Source organism: Scyliorhinus torazame, chromosome 14 (genome assembly GCF_047496885.1).
Source record: "Scyliorhinus torazame isolate Kashiwa2021f chromosome 14, sScyTor2.1, whole genome shotgun sequence".
NCBI lineage: Eukaryota > Metazoa > Chordata > Chondrichthyes > Carcharhiniformes > Scyliorhinidae > Scyliorhinus > Scyliorhinus torazame.
The window spans coordinates 136147182-136170183 of NC_092720.1; the positions used below are offsets into that span (position 1 = coordinate 136147182).

Genomic DNA, 23002 nt, shown 5'->3' on the forward strand with positions numbered 1-23002 from the left:
CCCATTCGGCGGTATGTCAACTACTGGGCAGACAGCAGCTATACCGGTTTACCATGCACTTAAATGTAGCAATGAAACTGGGGAATAATTAGCGAGGAAGTACACCAGGGCAGCTTAAACTTATGCACTATGCAAAATGGACAGCGATCCAGCAATAGACATGGGAACCAACCATAGGAATCCAGCAGAGTTTGTTTTGGGAGAATTTGGTGCAGAGTTTAAATTAAAGAGAGTTTAGTGCAAAGTTTAAATTGAGAGTTTGGAGCAGAGTTCAAATTAGGAGAATTTGTGCAGAGTTTAAATTAGGAGAATTTATGCAGAGTTTAAATTAGGAGAATTTATGCAGAGTTTAAATTAGGAGAGTTCGGTGCAGAGTTTAAATTAAGGAGAGTTCGGGGCAGAGATTATTAAAGATAGTTTGGTGTCGAGTTTAAATCGAGGAGAGTTTGGGCAGTTTCTCTGTCAGATCCCTGAATTACTGACACAAACTGTTCTTAGTCTCTCCATGTGACTACGTTTCCGTTGCATCTTCCGGAGCTGTGACTTTAAGAACTGATGGGTTCAGTTGCGATGTTGCAGCCGAGCCCCGGGCGGCAGAGCTGCGGCTCCGGGTCCCGGTGAATGAGAGGACACGGAGCCCCGACATGTCCGTATGCTGTGGCTGCTGCTCTGTGGGGCTCGGTAAGTGTCACTTAACTCCAACGTACCGCCACTCGGGTTCTGCAATACTTGGGAACAAATTACTGCAGAGACCCGTGCTTGTACCTTAAAGGGACAGCACGACTCTTGCTAGTATCTTAAAGGGACAGCACAATCGCTGTTGGTAAGAAAGATATCCATTTATATAGCGCCCTTCACGACGCCGATGAGTTCTGAAAGCGCTTTATAGCCAATGAAGTATTTTTGAGGTGTAGTTGCTGCTGCAATACAGAAAGTAACAAATGATTAACAAACTCCCCAAAATAAACAGCAACCTGACAATCAGGGATCAGGATTGGCAAGGACACGGGAGATAACCCCCCTGTTCTTCAAAATAATGCCATGGGGTCCTTTATATCCACCCAAACAGGCAGAAGAAGTCTCAGTTGAAAGCCAGCACCTCCAACAGGGCAACCCTCCCTCAGTGCTGCACTGAGTGTCAACCTGGATTTCTGTGACTGAGCGCTGGAGTGGGGCTTGAACCTGAAACCTTGTGATTCGGAGGCCAGAGTGCTTGTCTTCAGGACTGCAGACCACCTAGACGGGGGGCGGGCGGGGTTGCATTGAAGGTGGTGAGTTGAAGGTGGTGCAAAGGAACCCTGTTGCTAATTACAGGGTTTAGCGTGACCCACGCAAACATCTCAATTGTATGCATGCATGACCCAATGGGTTGGCATTCTGATGGATTGAGATCAGAGGCAATGGGAAAACTGGTGAACAAAACTCTTCAGTGTGGAATAATAATGCCAGGAGTTTAAATTTTCTACACTAGTCACCATGCTCTAACAGTAACCCCTCCTCCCCACTTGTGGCCCCAAGACCGGGTAAGTCATCCCATGGTGTAGCTCTTTGCCTGGTCTTAACTCCTGGTCTTAACTGCACTGAAATGGGGTATTCATGTCTCGGGTTGCAGTGGGTGGCCACAGGGAGGAATCCAGGTGGTCAATTAAACTAGACCCCTCGCCCAGCTGCTGGTGACTGGATATCTCACAACAACCAAGGCGCAATGTTCAAGCTCTCAGTTCAAGTCCTCTTCTCTGTACTTGTTCTGGTGACGCACATTGTCTATCCAGCATGTTGACCACGATGAAATCCCATACTCCCAAGTGAAATTCATTTTGCAAAATCTCAGTGCTGTGGAATTGCACCCTGCGCTTCTCTCTCTCTCTCGGTACGTTGATATTGGTGTCATGATGATGCTGTTTTTGTGATGTGGTTGTTGTGGTACTCTCAATGCAATGGTGTGGTAAAGCTCTCATTGACATTGGAGCAAATTCGCCATCCCGTTCAATTCGCCATTCAGTTCATGTGTCTACAAGCTGTCAGTCATATTACTGTAATGGTCGAAAGGTGATAATGTCAGTGACAGGGAAGCAGTTAGTGAAGACCACCTCTGATAGTGTAACGCACCCTTGTATCGACGCTCCAATAGAGTGGTGGTCCCTCAGTATTAAACCTTCAACAGAGCGGTGCTCTCTCAGTACTCACCCTCCAACAGTGCAGTGCTCCCTCAGTCCTGTGAGAGGGACTGAGACAGGGTGGTGCTCCCTCAGTACTGCCCCCACCAACAGGGTGGTGTTCCCTCAGTGCTGCTCCCACTGACAGGGGGTGCTCCCTCAGTACTGCCCCCACCGACAGGCTGGTGCTCCCTCAGTACTGCCCCCACCTACATGGTGGCACTCCCTCAGTACTGCTCCCACAGACAGGGTGGTGCTCCCTCAGTGCTGCCCCCACCGCAGGGTGGTGCTCCCTCAATACTGACCACTGTGACTGAGTGGTGCTCCCTCAGTATTGTCCCCCCCCAATTACATGTTTGTGCGCCATCAGTACTGTCCACTGACAGGGTGGTGTTCCTCAGTACTGCTCCCACTGATAGGGTGGCTCTCCTACAGTACTGCCCCATCTGACAGGGGGATGCTCTCTCAGTACTGCCCCCACCGACAGGGTGGTGTTCCCTCAGTGCTGCTCCCACTGACTTGGTGGTGTTCCTCAGTACTGCTCCCACTGACAGGGTGGCGCTCCCACAGTACTGCCCCATCTGACAGGGGGATGCTCTCTCAGTACTGCCCCGTGTGACAAGGTGGTGCTCCCTCAGTACTGCCCCACTGACAGGGTGGTGTTCCTCAGTACTGCTCCCACTGACTGGGGGATGCTCCCTCAATACTGCCCCCACTGACAGGGTGGTGCACCCTCAGTACTGCCCCCACTGACAGGGTGGTGTTCCCTCAGTGCTGCCCCCACTGACAGGGTGGTGTTCCCTCAGTGCTGCTCCCACTGACAGGGGGTGCTCCCTCAGTACTGCCCCCACCGACAAGTGGTGTTCCGACAGCATTGCCCCACTGACAGGGTGGTGCTCCCTCTGTACTGCCCCCTGTGACAGTGCAGCGCTCCCTCAGTACTGCTCCCACTGACAGGCTGGTGATCCCTCAGTACTGCCCCCACCGACAGCATGGTGTTCCCTCAGTGCTGCCCCCACCGACAGGGTGGTGTTCCTCTGTACTGCCCCCACCGACAGGGTGGTGTTCCCTCAGTGCTGCTCCCACTGACAGGGTGGTGCTCCCTCAGTACTGTTCCCTGCAACATTGCGGCGCTCTCTCACACCCGTATGGTTTGATTTGGGCAGAAGTTCACCTGAACAAAGAACAAAGAAAAGTACAGCATAGGAACAGGCCCTTCTGCCCTCCAAGCCTGTGCCGACCATGCTGCCCGTCTAAACTAAAATCTTCTACACTTCCTGGGTCCGTATCCCTCTATTCCCACCCTATTCATGCATTTGTCAAAATGCCCCTTGAATGTCACTATCGTATCTGGCAAATGGCTTTTGTGGTTGATGTTGTCCTAATTATTTGTAATTTTGCAGGTATAGCTGTGGGAATGGAGCTCAGAGTCCGGTCCATTTACCTCATTCTCACAGCCCTGATGATACTTGATGAAGGAAGCAATGGTGAAGTCAGTTTGGTGAAGTCTCTGGGGAGTTGCAGAATGGTAAGATCTGAGTACCCTGCAGAGCAGCCAGTTCCTGTTGTGGTTGCACCATTACAGATCATTGGTACTGAGGTTTCAGTTTTGATATCTGAGGGCTGATCTTGACCTCGCGCACCCCTATACATGCTCACGGGATTTGGGGAGCTTTCCAGTCAAAGGCTGAATTAAAATCTGGGCTCCTGTCCCTGCTGAGTCTGTGGGGGCTGTACCTCAACGTTCTCGGCAGCCAAGAGGAGGAAGTTGGCGAGTGGTCCGTTCAGGATTAAGATCTTGCCAACTCTGCCGGAGAGTGTGTGCTTCTTTTGTTTAGCTGAATAAAGAAAATCAACAACCTGGGATGAATTAAAATGCAGCCCCTTAAAGGGATATTGCATTAGAATAAACAGAATCTCAAAAGGAACTTAAAACATCAAAACAAAATGTGATTAAAGGGGTCGATAAAGCACCCCAGTCCCCACGGTGCCCACTGGGCATGGAAGGTCTCAATGGTGCAGCGAGACATTGCGGGCTCCCCTCTCCAGAGACACCCGACAGAGAAATGTAAACTGCTGTCAAATGTCCTGGTGTTGTGAAAGGCACTATATAAATGCACAACTTTTCTTTAGATTCTCCCCAGCACCGTCGGAATTGACGGGGCAACAAAGCCTTCCCATGCAAGGATTAGCACCAAGAAGGCGAACACTTCACGTGTTTCAAACAATACATGTTGACGACCACCATTTTGAGTGAGGGATAATTGAAATGAGCACCTGACTATAGGGTTGATTGAATGTTAAACTATATATAAATATTTATGTGAAAAAAGCCCACAAGAATGCAATAGTCCTTCACACTGGGATATGTACTCAGAACCTACCAGCGCCTGGGCTAGAGGTGTTACATGCTCACAGTGCAGTGCGCTGTGCCTGCCTTTTGATCATCTGCTCTTGCTCTTGATGACTGCTGCACTAAAACCCACAGAACATCCTGTTTTGACACACCCAACCATTCTCCAATCTCCCTGTGGTTATCTTTAAAAAGTTATCTTTAAAAAAAATCTAAGTACTGCAGTGCTGCGAACATTAAAGTGAAGCAGCGGTCACGGTTGGAGGACACAGTTCTCTTGTCAGGATTGGCTTCTCCTCATTTTTTGGCCCTTGCATACGTTTGGAAGCATTCATCATACAACTGTAAACTCCTGAAGATGATTTAAATCAGGTAGAGCTTTTTGGGGAGGTAGTTATATTTTTTGTTTTATTTTCATAATAGAAATTATCCTAGGGTTCAGCTTTGCAAATCATTGCATTAAGTGAGCCCATGCTCCCGCGGTCCTGGAGTGCAGAGTTGACAATCTTGGGTTAGCACAATAGGCCCAGGATCAGACAGAGAGCACTCATCACTATACTCCTCTCCAATTCCGAGGCCCACAATTGATTCCGCTTCCATGCGCTGATTCCATGTTCTACAATACACGGTAGGATTTGGAGAAGTGTAGAGGAAGTGTTTGTGTTCTCATTTCTTTATTGGGCGGCATGGCGGCACAGTGGTTAGCACTGCCGCCTCATAGCGTCAGGATCCCGGGTTCAATTCCAGCCTCGGGTGACTGTGTGGAATTTGCACTTACTCTGTCTGCCTCGGTTTCCTCCGGGCGCTCCGGTTTCCTCCGGGTTATTGCTGCAGGAGTGCTGTGCACTCGAAGTCCGACACAAACAATGGCCCCTATTGGGAAGGGATCCCTTCCCCCAGCCTCAAGCTATCATTCTTCTGCTCCCAGTCACCTCTTGCCATATTGAAGCGTTCCCAGGGTCGGCGGGCTTGGTTATAGTCACACCTGGCTGGCCAAATGCTAATGAGACCTGGGCCTTCGACGCAAATAGTCCTGCCATCAAATTTGGCCTAGCAGGCCATTCCTCTAGTATATTGTATCAATTGTTGACTACCTCTCAAGACAGTGGAGCAGGGGAAGAGGGTAGCAGAACAACCTACCCCCATGTCTTCAGAAGACTAAAAGAGAAATAACAGAGAATATTGGCCACAAAAACAATAGGTTTCAAAAAAGAAACCACAGTCGAATAAGGTGACCAGACGGTTGAGGTAATTGGCAAAAAACACCCAGCAGTGAGAGGAGAAGAATCTTTTTTCTTTTGACCCAGCGAGTTGTGATCCGGAATGTTCTTGCTGAATGGTGATTCAATAATAACTTTCAAAAAGGAATTGAAAAGACAAGGTAAAACCTTTAAAAAGGAGAGTTCTGTGGGGCGATGGGGGAGACAGCATAATTGTACTGCTTTGAGAGAGATGCAAAAACAGTGTGGCCTAATGGCGGGGGGCGGGGGGAGGGGGTTGGCGGGGAGTGGAATTCACAAACTCTTGAGGTGCAGGTTGATAAGGCAGTTAGAAAAACGTGTGGGACAATCGGTTTTGTAAATAGGGAATTAAAAAAGGAAGTTGTGCTAAACCTTTTCTGGTTAGGCCTCAGCTGGAGCATTGTGTACAATTCTGGGTACCACAATTTGGAAAAGGAAGCCAGTCCCTTGAGAAAATACGGAGAAGCATTATCAGGGATGAGAGGCTTCAGTTATGTGCAGCAATTTGGGATTGTTCTCTGTGATGAAAGATATCTGTATACACATGTACCTTTAATGCGTAGGCCCCTTTAAGACCGGGTTTTGAACCCTGGGGGACTCCGCCTCTGGCTCCACCCCCAGCGAACTGTATATAAGGTTACGTTCAGTAGACAGCGTGCAGTGAGCACACTTTTCGGCAGCTGTTTGGTTCTCTGGTAATTAAAGCCTTTGAATTATCAATCTTCTCTCCTGAGTCATAATTGAGGGTATCTCATTCTCCTTGGAGTAGGGAAGGTTAAGGGGAGCTTTAACAAAGAGGGGCTTTGATAGAGCAATTAGGGAGAAACTATTTCCTTTGGCGAGTGGGTCTGAAACCAGATTCTTTTTTTATTGGCAAAATTAAGCAGAGGGGAGATGAGGAGAACCCTTTTCGTTGTTCCGATTTACAATCGTAGAATGTCTACAGTCCAGAAGGAGGCCATTCCACCCATCGGGTCTATGACCCCCGAAAGAGCACCCTACCTAAGCCCAATCCCCCACCCTATTCCCACAACCCCACCTATCCTTTGCGTACAAAGGGGCAATTGATCATGGCCAATCCACCTAACCTGCGCAGGCTATGGTTAGCACTGCTGCCTCACAACTCCAGGGATCTGGGTTCAATTCCGGCCTCGATTGACTGTCTGTGTGGAGCACCCGGAGGAAACCCACGCTGACAATGTGCAAACTCCACAATGCACCAGCTGATCGGTTCGTGGAATCAGATTCTTTGGGAAATTCTAAAGAATTGGACATGTATTTGATGAGAGATGATTCCGAAGGTTAGAGGAAAAAAGATCTGGAGTGGATTAAATTGAACACTTTCAGCGAGCCAGCACTGCAGCCACTTGGCTGCCTTGTTCTCTGGTGCAAGATTCCAGGATTTTATAATGAATGCTCCCCTCCTCTTTTCAAATCCCAGCAGAAATCAGTACACGGGCAGAACTGGAGTTCCATTTTAAGAGATACAAGACCAGCTGGGACAAGTCTTACTGGCACCTTCATCTCTCAGTTTGGCTGTCCCCCCCACTTCTGCCCAAGCTGTTATCATTCAATGTTTTTGTATTGTGAAGCAATGTTGAATTCTCCGCTTTTTGCATTGTAGGTGGGCACAGTGACATTCTGCCAGGGGGCGAGGTTGCAGCGTGTGCCAATAGACCTGCCCATCAAAACTGAGGAGCTCCTTCTGGATGGGAATGACATTAAGGCAATCTACAACAAGTCACTTTCTGCATACCGGCGCCTGCACACCTTGAACCTGGGCGGGAACCAACTGGAGCTCATTGAGGCCGGAGCCTTCACTCACAACAGCAACCTGCAAGATTTGAACCTCCAGAACAACCGGATTGACTTGAATTACCTGGAAACCCGTTTAGCACTAAGGACTCTCCCAGCTTTAACTAGATTGGATTTATCTGGGAACAGACTGAGTGAAGTCATAGCGAGTTGCGTTGTGCAAAATCTGACCACCCTGGAGTATCTATCCCTGGCCAGGAATTTCATCATGCGATTGGAACCCAGCACACTCGACGGTCTCGACCAGCTTCGAGAACTAAACCTGGAGAAGAATTACATCTTTGAGATTGAAAGTGGGACCTTCGAAGGGTTGAGAAGTCTAACCAGGCTGAACCTCGCCCACAATCACATCCCCTGCGTTGTCGATTTCAGTCTGCACCAAGTGAAAACATTAAACATCAGTCACAACATTGTGGAACTGTTTCTGGCCAGAGAAAACGAGATTGAGTTTCAGCTGGAAACCCTGGACTTGTCCCGTAACAAACTGCTGTTTTTCCCGCTCCTGCCGAGACGCAACAAGCTTAAACAGTTGTTACTAGCAGACAACGAGATGAGTTTTTACAGTGAGCTGATGAACGACTCGTCTGCTGAGGTCCATTTCATCCAGATCGTTGGGAATGCGACCAACATTACCTCCATCAACCTCTGGGACGAGGTGGTTTCTGTGAGCTTGCCCGAGTTACAAGTGCTGGACATGAGCAGGAATTTGTTTCGATACCTACCTCCCGGATTCCTCCGAGGAATAACATCGTTGTCAGCGCTGCAGCTGAACCAGAACTGTCTAAGGACTTTCTCTCTAACAGAGCAGGACCCTTTTGTCTTTCTACAGACGATCGACCTCAGTCAAAACCAGTTGTCCCACCTCAACTTGAACGTTAGCAGGTTGGAGAGGCTGAGCCAGTTTAATCTCAGCTTCAACAGATTTGAATCCGTGCCTTCGGATCTCTTTACCAAAATGCCTCGGCTGACAACGGTGGACCTCAGTCACAACCACGTCCCTGTTTGTGACGGCCCTTTAGGAAATGGGGAAAGGACTTCGCACACAGGTTGCGCTGTGTTGGCGCATATTAAATCATTGAGGCGACTTTATCTGTCCGACTGTGCATTGGTGACCCTGCCAGCCGCAGCTTTTGTTGGCTCACCTTTAACCCACCTAGATTTGTCTTCCAATGCTGGAATCAGATTGGAGGCAAGCACGTTTCACGCCGTGGCCAAGACATTGCAATTCTTATCACTCAGAAACAATGGGTTAGATTCCAACCAGTTAGATACTGGGCTACAAGTGACCTTCAGTAACCTTAAAACCTTGGACTTGTCTGAAAATTCCATAACAAGTCTTTGCCCAGTGCTGAAAAATCTTCCTCTAAAACTGCTAGATTTACGGAAGAACAAATTGTCCATGCTTCAGCAAGATGTGCTGCAGGGTCTTCTGCAGAGTCTCCGAGCTCTCTTCCTGAGTGACAACACCTATGACTGCTGCCAGCTGGACTGGTGGACCTCCCTAATAAATACCCAATCACTGATTATTCCCGACAGAGCTGAGGTCACTTGCAACACATCTTTAAGGCTGGAGCACATGGACAGGATTTCCCACTCCACCAAGGCAAACTGCAAAGTCGATAACACTGTCTTGAAATATTTTTTGCTGTTGCTGCCAACAATTCTATGCATTGTCACCGTTTGCGCGATGGTTGCACTCTCTCTAAGTTCCAAGTTGTTGCCTAAATATGTGAAAGCCAAATGCGGGTCCAGAGCTGAGTATTAGCTGGAATCCTCTTGGTCTATGCCAGCGGTGCCATTTCAGACACTGGCACATCTGGGCGACTCGCAGGTGTCCTCATGGGGGCAAAGGCTGCCCCTTGGCTGCGACAGCCAGCCAGGCACCTGCAGCAAATCTGGCAATGGTCACATCGTTGTTTGAAAGCTGGATGTAACTCTCAGCGAGGCACTACTAGCTAGAAGGAGGGCAGGTGCTCTCTACTAACTTGTTGGTTGAGCTTCCTGAACATACCTGGCAGGAGCTGACTATGAACACTGCATTCACTACTGATAGAAAGGGCATGTACCTCCTGAACTTGCACAAAAACATTGCAATAATATTTATGGTGTAATTATTAAGCTATATGATCATGGGTACAGAATTTTTAAAAAGTGCCCATGTTAGTAGGCAGAACAACGAAGAAGAAATACTTTTGGAAAGTAAAAGTGGAACTCAAATAAACCCAAGATGCATTAAACCTTGAGAAATAACTTTATTCAATAAATCTTTTGTGATTATTTTTTTCCATCTGAAAAACATGCAGGTAATTGTGCAGGTTAGGAGGGCAGCATGGTGGCAGAATGGTTATCACTGATGCCTCATGGCGCTTGGCACCGGGTTCAATCCCCGGGTCACTGTCCGTGTGGAGTTTACACATGCTCCCCATGTCTGTGGGGTCTCACCCCCACAACCCAAAGATGTGTAGGGCAGATGAATTAGCCACGCTAAATTGCCGCTTAATTGGAAGAAAAAAATAATTGGGATTTTAAATTTTTTTAAAAATGTACAGGTTACGTGGGGTTACAGGAATAGGGTGGGGGAGTGGCCTAGGTAGGGTGCTCTTTTAGAGGGTCGGTGCAGACTCGATGGGCCGAATGGCCTTCTTCTGCACTGTAGGGATTCTATGAAATGGACCACGACTTTCTCAGTTTGATTATTGATATTTGCTTTTCTGACAATCCCACCAATTCAAATCCATTCATTTGATTGGGGCAATGTGTTATGATTTGGAATCCTGACCGCAACGCCCGCAGCAAGTAGGCCAATCAGACACAACACAATTAAAAAAAACTATATATATTTATGAAAGTTTTTAACACAATTTTTCTCCCTTACAAACAATAATCCTCCCCCCAATAACAAAAAAAAAGGAAACGAGAAATCGCGCGGAGCAAGATATATACATGGCAAAATAGTATATTTACATAGCTTTGTACACTGGCTCTCTCCCGTACGTGCCAGTTTCCCCAACTCTTCATGTTATCTCTTGCTCCTCCACCCCCCCCAGGCAGCTACCCCCGCCCCCCCCCCCCCCCAGGTTGCTGCTGCTGCTGACCGACCTTCCTCTAGCGCTCCGCGAGATAGTCTAGGAACGGTTGCCACCGCCTGTAGAACCCCTGCGCAGACCCTCTCAAGGCGAACTTAATCCTCTCCAACTTTATGAACCCAGCCATATTGTTTATCCAGGCCTCCACGCTGGGGGGCTTCGCCTCCTTCCACATTAGCAAGCTCCTTCGCCGGGCTACTAGGGACGCAAAGGCCAGAATACCGGCCTCTCTCGCCTCCTGCACTCCCGGTTCATCCACTACTCCGAATATTGCTAGCCCCCAGCTTGGCTTGACCCGGACTTTCACCACCTGAGATATTGCTCCCGCCACTCCTCTCCAGAATCCCTCCAGTGCCGGGCATGACCAAAACATATGGACATGGTTCGTCGGGCTCCCTGAGCACCTTCCACATCTGTCCTCTACCCCAAAGAACCTGCTCAACCTCGCCCCCGTCAAGTGAGCTCTGTGAACCACCTTAAATTGTATCAGGCTGAGCCTGGCACACGAGGAGGAATTAACCCTACCCAGGGCATCAGCCCACAGACCTTCCTCGATTTCCTCCCTCAGTTCCTCCTCCCATTTACCCTTCAACCTATCTTGAACTTCTTGTGCCGGGAGCAACGGGAATTCCCTCACCTGTCGCCTCACAAAAGCCCTCACCTGCATATACCTAAAGGCATTCCCCGGGGGTAGCTCAAACGTCTCCTCCAGTGCCCCTAGGCTCGCAAACGTTTCGTCAATGAACAGGTCCCCCATTCTTCTGATCCCCGCCCGTTGCCAGCTCTGGAACCCCCCCGTCCATCTTCCCCGGGACAAACCGATGGTTACCCCTGATCGGGGACCACACCGATGCTCCCATTGCACTCCTGTGCTGTCTCCACTGGCCCCAGATCCTTAGCGTTGCCGCCACCACCGGGCACGTGGTATACTTTGTCGGCGAGAGCGGCATCGGTGCCGTCACCAACGCCCCCAGGCTCGTTCTTTTGCAGGACGCCATCTCCATCCTCTTCCATGCTGCCCCCTCTCCCTCCATAACCCACTTGCGGACACATTTGCTGCCCAGTAGTAGCTCCCCAGGTTTGGCAGCGCCAACCCTCCTCGGTTCCTTCTGCGTTCCAGGAACCCTCTCCTTACCCTCGGGGTCTTATTCGCCCACACAAACCCCATAATACTCCTGCCTACTCTCTTAAAAAAGGCCTTAGTGATCACGATGGGAAGGCACTGAAACACAAACAAAAACCTCGGAAGGACCACCATTTTGACCGATTGCACTCTACCCGCCAGCGAGAGCGGTAGCACGTCCCATCTTTTAAAATCCTCCTCCATTTGGTCCACCAACCTCGTCAGATTCAGTTTATGTAGGGCCCCCCAACTCCTGGCTATCTGGATCCCCAGATACCGAAAGCTCCCCTCCACCCTCAGCGGTAGGTCCCCTATCCCTCTTTCTTGGTCCCCCACCTGTAATACAAAGAGCTCACTCTTCCCTACATTGAGCTTCTAGCCTGAAAACTGCCCAAACTCCCTTAGAATCTGCATGACCTCCACCATCCCCTCCATTGGATCCGCCACGTACAGCAACAGGTCATCCGCATATAGCGACACCCGATGCTCTTCCCCTCGAACCACCCCCCTCCATTTATTAGACTCCCTCAATGACATGGCCAATGGTTCGATCGCCAATGCGAACAACAGGGGGGACAGGGGGCACCCCTGCCTCGTCCCTCGGTACAGCCGAAAGTACTCCGACCTCCGCCGGTTCATCACTACACTCCCCACCGGGGCTCTGTAAAGGAGCTTAACCCAACTGATAAACCCTCCCCCGAACCCAAACTTACGCAGCACCTCCCAGAGATACTCCCACTCTACTCGGTCAAAGGCCTTCTCCGCGTCCATAGCTGCCACTATCTCCGCTTCTCCCTCCACCGATGGCATCATTATCACGTTTAAGAGCCGCCGCACATTGGTGTTTAGCTGCCTACCCTTTACAAATCCTGTCTGGTCCTCGTGAATCACCCCCGGGACACAGTCCTCAATCCTCGTGGCCAGCACTTTTGCCAGCACCTTTGCATCCACATTGAGGAGCGAGATCGGCCTGTACGATCCACATTGCAGTGGGTCCTTGTCCCGCTTTAGGATCAAAGAAATTGCCGCTTCCGACACTGTCGGAGGCAGGGTCCCCTCCTCTCTTGCCTCATTAAAGGTCCTCACTAGTAGCGGGGCCAACAGGCCTACGTACCTCCTGTAGAACTCCACTGGGAACACGTCCGGTCCCGGGGCCTTCCCCGCCTGCATGCTCCCCAAACCCTTGCTTAGCTCCTCCAACCCAATTGGTGCCCCCAGACCAGCCACCTCTTGCTCCTCCACCCTCGGGAATCTCAGCTGGTCTAGGAATCGTCTCATACCCTCTTCCCCCCTTGGGGGCTGGGATCTGTACAGCTCTTCATAGAAGGCCATAAATACCTTGTTTATTTTCGTCGCACTCCGAACCGTGGCTCCCCTTCCATCTTTGACTCCCCCTATTTCCCTCGCTGCCATCCTTTTACGGAGCTGGTGTGCCAGCATCCGACTAGCCTTTTCCCCATACTCATAGGTCGCCCCCTGCGTTTTCCTCCACTGTGTCTCCGCCTTCCCAGTGGTCAACAGGTCAAACTCCGTCTGGAGCCGTCGTCTTTCCCCAAGTAATCTTTCCTCCGGGGCCTTGGCGTATCTCCTGTCCACTCTCAAAATCTCCTCCACTAACCTCTCCCTTTCCATGCCCTCTGTCTTCTCCCTATGAGCCCTAATGGAGATTAGCTCTCCCCTGACCACCGCCTTCAACGCCTCCCATACCACCCCTACAAGCACCTCCCCGTTGTCATTGGCCTCCAAGTACCTTTCGATACACCCCCTCACTTTCCCACACACCACCTCGTCCGCCAGCAGTCCCACATCCAGCCGCCACAGCGGGCGTTGGTCCCTCTCCCAGCTCCAGTTCCACCCAGTGCGGGGCATGGTCCGAAACGGCTATGGCCGAATACTCCGTCCCCTCCACCCTCGGGATGAGCGCCCTGCCCAGAACAAAAAAATCTATCCGGGAGTAGGCTTTGTGTACATGGGAAAAGAAAGAAAATTCCCTGGCCTGCGGCCTTGCTAAAACCGCCATGGGTCCACTCCCCCCATCTGATCCATAAACCCCCTAAGTACCTTGGCCGCCGCCGGCCTCTTTCCAGTCCTTGATTTGGAGCGGTCCAGTGCTGGGTCCAACACTGTATTGAAGTCCCATCCCATTATCAGGCCTCCTTTCTCCAGGTCCGGAATGTGCCCCAACATGCGCTTCATAAATTGTGATCTGCTCTCACTCACACTATTTCTCTCTACTTCTGACTCTCTCTAGGTAACTTCTGCACACACTCTCCCCCAAGGCTTAGCATCACTACCTTAAATACTTGTAACTGTAGCTCCTTCTGGATACTTCATTAACCCTTGCAGTGCTTACAGTTCTGATAATACCACAGCCGAGATGACCTGGGTCCAGAGGGGGATCGACGGGGTGCATGTCCCCCTACGAGCGCTTGCAGATGACAAGCCGACCCAGACAAACCGAAAGGAGTTCCACTCGATGTATGTGCAGCTGGTGCGTGACCATCAGATGCGCATCATGCACGTCTGCACTGACACCCGGCAGGTGCATGAGGCCTTAATCATGGCACATTTGATGGTTCCCGGCCTGTTCGAGTGCACATCCGGCTGGGGGGTTGGCCCCTGGGTGACAGGGTTTATCCGCTGCGGTCATGGCTGATCACATCTATCCGGAGGCCACAGACCGATGCGGAGACCCGCTACAACAACGGCCATGCAGAGACCAGGCAGTGATCGAGCGGTGCTTCAGCCTCCTGAAGATGCATTTCAGGTGCCTGGACTGCTCGGGAAATCTGTGTACAAGTTTGTTCCATTGATTTGGGGGCAGCACGGTAGCATTGTGGATAGCACAATTGCTTCACAGCTCCAGGGTCCCAGGTTCGATTCGGACTTGGGTCACTATCTGTGCGGAGTCTGCACATCCTCCCCGTGTGTGCGTGGGTTTCCTCCAGGTGCTCCGGTTTCCTCCCACAGTCCAAAGATGTGCAGATGATCCCTGGAAGCGAGCTGGCAACTCCATCACACCGTCTCATCGATTCCCTGGGGTTGCGCAGGTAGGGATGGTGGGAATTGGCAGGGGGGGCATAGAGCACAGGGAGTGAACCACCCCCATCTGGGACTGCGTCACCATCTTCTGGGTCTGTGCCAAATGAGCCACAGACTGCACCATCTCCCTCTGGGACTGGGCCATCTCCCTCTGTATCTGTGCCACATTGGCCAGCACCTGGGTAATGCCGACGACGCTCTCAGCCATGGCTTGCTCAGACTGGGCCACACTCAGAATCGCCACTGCAATGTCCAGGTGGCTCGGTGGCTGTGTCCTGGGTCTCAGCCACCGCTTGCACAGGTTTCCCCAGGCCTTGGACATGGTGATCCATGGCTGAAACCCTCACCCCCAAAGCCTCCACTGCGGATGCCATCTGTGCGGCGTTGGCCTGGGTGGCAAACATGGCCGGCACCACCGCCTGCTCCTGCACGCGGTTGGATTCCTCAAACTACTGGATGCTCGTCGACAACCCCTCATGCAATCCCTGGCTCTGCGACTGCATCTCCATGATCGATGGGACTGTTCATTCCAGAAGCCCGAAACCCGTATGGACGGCAGCTAGTCTCCACCCTCTCAGGATCTCCTACCTCCACCTGATGTACCGGAGTATCTGTGTGGTGCGCACCAGACAGTGTCCCAGGAGCCTCTTCACTCAAGTGCCCAACCGAGGTGAGTGTCTCTGGGGTGGTGGGAGGGTGTTGGAGACAGCTGTGACGGGAAGTCAGTGCCATCCTTGGACTCAAGCTCCGGGGTGTCCTGGGTCTCTGGTCTATGGCTCGCGTCCGTGTCGGTGTCCTTGTAGCTGCTTGGCATCTGGGTCTCTGGCTGTGGCTGGGGGCAGGGGACACCACATGCAGCACCACAAGACATGACGCATGATTAGACCGTGGGCCAGGGTGGTGGTGTGAGAGTGAGGGTGGTGTGGGAGTGAGGGTGGTGTGGGGTTGAGGGTGGTGTGGAGTGAGGGAGGGTGATGTGAGGATGAGGGTGGTGCGGAGATGAGGGTGGTGTGAGGGTGGTGTGGGGGTAGAAGGACGGTGTGGGATGAGGGAGGGTGGTGTGAGGGTGGTGTTGCAAGGGGTTGGCACACATGTCACGTGGAACCGCACGCAGCGGGGCCTCACTTCCTTGCCCGACGCCGATCTCCACCCCGGTGACTGCCCTGTCCTTGGGCCTGCCAGCCACGTCCAGTGCCCTCTGCTATGCCATTGTGAGGGGCTGCAGATCCGGCAGTCCCCCTCCAGTCTTCTCCCGGTCCTGGCGGTTATGGGCTGCTTTCTCCTGGGGAGGAGGAAACAGAAAACACACTGTGTTAGACGGGTGCAAGTGTAAGGCAGGGACTGGGGACTTCCGTGGATCCTGCTTCCACTACACCAGCATCACCTCGCTGAGGTTTTCAGGAGTTACTCCAAGTGAATTCACAACCCAATGTCCTCCATGAAAGGTGAGTGGTTGGTGGGGGGTGGGGGGGAAGAAATTGTGAAAAAGCAATATCTGCAATCTGTGCAGAGGCCTTGAGTGGCCTCATCAGAGAACCATTTAGCAGAGATTTTCAAAGTTCAATAATTTCAGGATGGCGTTCAGTCTGAAAACAGAAACGGAAGTCTTTTGGCTTCCTGTTTTATTGCACATGTGCAGCAGGTGTGACAGCACAAATGATGAAGTAACGACGGAAAGACACTTCAGCAGTAACGGTCAAACGGTCCACAGGACCATGCAAGAAAAGAAAAGACAGATTTGCAAGGAGATAGTGCTTTTCACAGCCATTGCATGTCTCTGATTGCTTTATAGCCAATGAAGTACTTTTGAAGTGTAAATACGGTTGTAATGTAGGAAGCACAGCTACCAATGTGCGCACATAGACAGAAATGCATTCATGACCAGCTTGTTATTTTTATGGCGTTTCTTTTGAGCGTTAAATATTGGCCAGAATGGTTCGCGAACGGAGCGGCCGCAGTAAAGAGGCACCCGCAGGTCCACAAAATCGCAGCTTTTATCGGGGCTTTTCCCAGCGGGTTTTTAAAAGTCCCGCAAAATCGGCCCTGCCTCCCTCGCCCTGCCCAGGCGCCAACGCTCTGTTCCACGGAGCTGAAGAGAAAAAGAAGAGGAGAGACTGGCCCTGGTCAGCGGAGCAGCTGCACGTGGAGGAGGAGTGGGGGTCGCAACAAGAAACTGAAAGTCGGATCACGGAGAGAATAAGACAATAAAATATATAATTTCTTTATTCAACTTTTTTTTTTCCTCTCCTGAAAATTAAAATTAAAAAAAAAAAAAACTTCCTTAAAAAAAGAAATTCCTTTTTATAAAAAAAAATCCTTGTGGGTGTCATAATATGCACCCATGCGCATCATGAGGTAAAAGCAGGCAGTGACAGACACCCAGGTGAGCCAATCAACATACAGAACAGAACACGACCAATCACAAGTCAGAACACCAGGGGGGGGGGCTTCCAACTATAAAACACACGAGGCATCAGCACTCTGCCTCTTTCCACTGGTGACAACTGTAGTGACAGTCAGGGTGTACAAATCATTCAACACCTTCTACACGTGGATCAGAGCTAGCCTGGTCTAGATAGTTAGTGTTAGTTTACGTAGAGGAGTAGAGAGTCAACCCACAGGCAGCTGTGTGTTTCGTTACTGGAGTTCAATAAACCTTATTGAACCAACGCCTACGTTTGGTGTATGCTTTATCATTTAACTGCATCGTGTTGCAGTCCGTGTTACCCCAGGGTGGATAACATGACATGATACCAGGAGTGACTACTGCTTCTAAGTAATTTACTTTCGAAAACTCACTGACAACCAGCAACTGCCTTCTAGTGGCATGGAAAAGATCCAGGCACCTCCACAGCTCCGGATCTCCGGAAATCTTGGCGCCAACTGGCGGGTCTTCAGTCTATACATTGAGGCCTTGGGCCTCGAAAGTGTGTCTAATGCCCGAAAAATCGCGCTGCTACTGTCGACTGTGGGCAACCAGGCCATCCAAATCTTCAATTCACTCACGTTTGCTGACGGTAAGGACAAGACCAAGTTCCAGACCGTCCTAGGCAAATTCGTCAGTCACTGTGAGGTCGAAACGAACGAAAGCTTCGAGCGTTATGTCTTCCAGCAGCGCCTTCAGGGTAAGGATGAGCCTTTCCAGTCTTTTCTCACTCATCTGTGCATTCTAGCGCAATCCTGCAACTCCGGTGACACCGCTGATTCCCTCATCAGGGATCAAATCGTGTTTGGCGTCCACTCCGACGCCCTGCGGAAGCAGCTCCTAAAAATAAAGAATATGACCCTGCCAGTAGCCATCGAGACGTGCAAGGTCCACGACCAGGCGAAAAGTCGCTATTCCCACCTTAAGTCGGCAGAGCAGGGCCAACGTGCCTCCCACGAGGCTGAAAGTGTACCAGGCCATCGCCCGAATGCGGCGCCTGAGCATCGATGAAGGCGGCCATTTTGCCTGCTTTTCCAGGGATCCCACACATGCGCACCACGGTCGGGAGAACGAAGCGGCCGAAGACAACACTGCGCATTTGCGAATGGCAGCTGACCGCACTGCGCAAGTGCGACGATGCACCGAGCGTCACGCCGTCGACGTGATGACGTGCCCCAACTGCGGCACCGCCCATTAAAGCGGCAATGCCCTGCAAGAGGCAGGCGATGTCTCAACTGCAAGAAGCTTGGCCATTATGCTGCTTTGTGCCGGTCTGCACCTCCGATGGGGAGCCATCGATCCCAGGTCCAACGCAGACGCGTTCGAAGTGTGCAGCAAGGGCTGCTGGATTTGGAACCTGATCCTGTCACGGATCCAGAGGACGACTGCCCGGAGTCCCCATATCGAGTGAACAAAGAACAAAGAAAAGTACAGCACAGGAACAGGCCCTTCGGCCCTCCAAGCCCTTGCCGACCATGCTGCCCGGTCTAAACTAAAATCTTCGACACTTCCTGGGTCCGTATCCCTCTATTCCCATCCTATTCATGTATTTGTCAAGATGCCCCTTAAATGCCACTATCGTCCCTGCTTCCACCACCTCCTCCGGCAGCGAGTTCCAGGCACCCACTGCCCTGGGCATCATCACCATGCATGACAAGGCCTCCTCACACTCAGCAACGCACACACCCATCCTCAATGTGGATTATGCGGACGAGTGGCATGCCACAGTACAAGTCAACGATTGTAGCATCCGGTTCAAGCTGGACACCGGTGATTCGGCCAATTTAATAGCCCAAGCAGATCTTGCTCGTATCCAAAGGCAGCCAACAATTCTTCCGCCGGCCTGCCATTTGCTCGACTACAATGGAAATGCCAACACCGCATTAGGGTCCTGTCACCTACATGTATCCAACATGGCCATCAAGGCCACTTTGCGGTTTGAGATCGTCCAGCCCGGCAAGGCTTTCCTGCTTGGTGCCCCTGCATGCAAGCTGCTCCATCTCGTCCAGCGTGTACATGCCATGTCCTCTGCCAACAGCCATCTTCAGGCCGACATTGAGGAGCTACTATTGCAATACCTGGACGTGTTCAGTGGGATGGGTACGCTGCCCTACCGCTATAAAATTCTGCTCAGGCCTGATGCCACCCCTGCCATCCATGCGCGACGCCGGGTGCCGGCGCCCCTCAAGGACCGTCTAAAGGCGCAGCTGCAGGAGCTCCAGGATCAGGGATTAATATCCAAGGTGACGGAACCAACTGACTGGGCCAGCTCGATGGTCTGTGTCAAGAAGCCCTCTGGAGAACTGCGCATTTGTATCGATTCCAAGGATCTGAACTGTAACATTATGAGGGAACACTACCCGATCCCGAAGCGGGAGGAGCTGACGAGTGAGATGGCACATGCCAAATTCTTTACAAAGCTAGATGCATCGCGTGGCTTCTGGCAGATACAACTGGACGAGTCCAGCAGGAAGCTCTGCACGTTTAATACACCCTTCGGAAGATTATGCTACAACCGCATGCCGTTTGGTATTGTTTCGGCCTCCGAAATCTTTCATTGAATAATGGAGCAAATGCTAAAGGGCATTGACGGTGTCCGGGTTTATGTTGACGACATCATCATCTGGTCCACGACCCCGGAGGAACATATGTCGCGTCTGCGACAAGTCTTCAGACGCATACATGTCAACGGCCTGAAATTAAATAAAACCAAATGCTCCTTTGGCATGTCGTCAATTAAGTTTCTGGGTGATCAGATCTCCCAGCAGGGTGTACAACCAGACTCGGACAAATCCAGGGCCATCAACACAATGAAGACCCCAGAGGACAAGAAGGCAGTCCTCCGCTTTCTGGGTATGGTAAATGTTTTTGGGAAGCTCATTCCCAACTTCGCGTCACACACCGCGGCCCTCAGACACCTGGTGAAGAAGTCCACCATTTTCCAGTGGCAACCCGCACATCAAGCAGAGTGGCTTGAGTTGAAAGCGAACCTAATCACCGCTACTGTTCTAGCTTTTGTTGACCCAGTGAGGGAGACTAAAATCTCCACAGACGCCAGCCAGGACAGCATTGGGGCGGTGCTCCTCCAGAAGAACAACACCTCGTCCTGGGCTCCAGTGGTCCACGCGTCAAGGGCCATGACACCCACCGAGCAACGATATGCTCAAATAGAGAAAGAATGCCTGGGCCTTCTCACTGGCATCGTGAAATTCCACAATTATGTCTATGATTGATGCGACCATCAATTCACGCGAGACAGTGAGTGGAAGTGAACTGTGGCTTTAATCGGCTAGAACAGTGCCTGCCTGCGACTTCTCTGCTAGTGAGAGCCGCCTACAGGGCAGCTGCTCTTTATACCTCCCCTCAAGGGGGCAGAGCCAGGGGCGGAGCCCACAAGGGCACCAACATGATACATTCCATGTAATACAGTACAATGGTCCATAGGTGGAGCCCACATGGGCAACAGCATGATACAATGTGATACACAATGTGACAGTGGTGAATGGTTGGTACAATACGTTCACCACAATGGTCTCCCGACCTTTACAGTAGAGACGGACCACAGACCGCTAGTGCACATTATACACAAGGACTTAAATGACATGACACCCAGGCTCCAGCGCATTCTCCTTCGTCTCCGCAGGTATGATTTTGAACTAGCTTACACACCTGGAAAGGAGCTAATCACCGCGGTTGCCCTGTCGTGTGCCATCACATCGCCATGTGAGCAGGTAAGACTTCGGACACAACATTGAGGCACAGGTGCAACTGTGTGCCAGCACCCTCCTGATATCCGACGAACGACTCGTCATCATTCGAGAAGAGACCGCCACGGACCCTCTTCTGCAGCGGGTCATACATCACCTCATGAATGGCTGGCAGAAAGGGCAATGCCCCCAGTACTATAATGTAAAGGATGACCTCACTGTTGTCGAGGGGATCCTCCTGAAATTGGATCGCATCGTCATTCCACGCAGCCTCCAGAGCTTGGTGCTCACGCAGATACACGAGGGACACCTCGTATTGAGAAGTGCAGGCGCAGGGCCCAGCAGGCTGTCCATTGGCCCGGCATCAATGAGCATATATCAAACATGGTCCTAAATTGCGCGACCTGCCAGCGCTTCCAGCCTGCTCAGCCCAAAGAAACGCTCCAGCAGCACGAGATCGTGACCGCTCCGTGGTCTAAGGTTGGAGTTGACCTTTTTCATGCCAACGGGCATGACTACGTCCTGATAATTGATTACTTCTCCAGTTACCCCGAGGTAGTGAAACTGTCCGACCTAACACCCGGGACTGTCATAAAGGCCTGTAAGGAGACATTTGCCAGGCATGGCATCCTACTCACGCTTATGAGCGACAACGGTCCCTGTTTCTATAGTCAAGAATGGTCCAACTTCGCAAGGCAATATCACTTCCAGCACATCACCTCGAGCTCGCATTACCCACAATCTAATGGGAAGGTCGAAAAAGTGCTCCATGTCGTGAAGCAGATGCTCTGTAAGGCTGCGGACTCAGCCTCGGACTTTAATCTTGCTCTTCTGGCGTACAGGGCAACCCCTCTGTCCAACGGTATGTCTCCGGCACAGCTCTTGATGAATCGTAACCTGCGGACGACTGTTCCGGCCATTCACGTACCTGACCTGGATCACCTCCCAGTGCTGCAAAAGATGCAGCAGATCAGAACACGACAAAAGCTGACATATGATGCTCATGCTACTGATCTGCCCGTGCTCTCTCCGAAGGTCGCTGTTCGCATCAAGTTGCCTGGTGGAGGATGGTCAGCTCCAGCTGTTGTTGTTTGACAGGCTGCTCCCAGGTCGTTTGTGGTTCGCATGGCTGATGGATCCATCATCAGGCGCAACAGAAGGGCACTACGCAAACTTGCCTGCTCACCACCGGATCCCATGAGGCCACCAATCTGGCTGCGTGCCAACCGGTCAAAACACCATCATCCCCGCCTCCACCTCTCAGGCGGTCCACAATAATCCGACGACAGCCCCAACGACTGGACTTATAAATAGTTCCTTTGTATATATACTGTTATGTTTCTGCACGCTAGACACCTTACATGTACATATCCATTCACTCACCAATTGCTGTAAATAGTTACTTTTGTAAATATGTTGTATATGCTATAAGCAGCCGACAATTTTTTTTAAAAGGAGGGATGTCATAATATGCACCCATGCACATCATGAGATAAAAGCAGGCAGTGACAGACACCCAGGTGAGCCAATCAACATTGCGGGGAAAATTAGCATCAGTGCATTGCGGTCACCGTATCTTGAAGCTGTTGTCAAGTGACAGTTAAATCCCAAACACTTCTTCAGTGTTTCCCTCCCTACCTCCTCCTCTAACCAAAAAAAAAAACAATCACTGTAAGGACCCCAGCTGAGTAAAGATCGAGAGAGAGACTCGAGGGCAGGTAGAAGTAGAAAGAAGTTGAACCGTGACGTCACAGCCTGCAGGTAAGTGATTGACTGGTGAGTCGTTTTTCTTTTCCCTGAGGTGCTGGGCGCATTGGGTTGCTGAGTGACTGCTTGCTGAGAAGGGGAGTACATTTTTAAAAAAACTTACTGTTGGGAGTTTCCAGCTGAATCCGGTCAGAGTGAGGACAGAGTGACTGCTGGTGAAAGAGCATGAGGAGAGCGGCGGGGACTCAGTGAAAGAGCGCGAGGAGAGCGGCGGGGACACAGGATAAAAGAGCGTGAGGAGAGCGGCGGGGACTCAGTGAAAGAGCGCGAGGAGGACGGCGGAGACT

At 51.2% G+C, this 23002-nt stretch overlaps 1 protein-coding gene across 1 annotated transcript; it reads left to right on the top strand.

Annotated features, from left to right (window-relative positions):
* Window positions 1–564: 564 nt before the first annotated feature.
* Window positions 565–9815, top strand: nrros (negative regulator of reactive oxygen species). Its single transcript, XM_072474941.1, has 3 exons — window positions 565–681; window positions 3560–3684; window positions 7375–9815. Exons 1-3 carry the CDS (start codon window positions 645–647, stop codon window positions 9328–9330), a joined length of 2118 nt encoding a protein of 705 aa, XP_072331042.1. The 5' UTR covers window positions 565–644; the 3' UTR covers window positions 9331–9815.
* Window positions 9816–23002: the final 13187 nt, after the last annotated feature.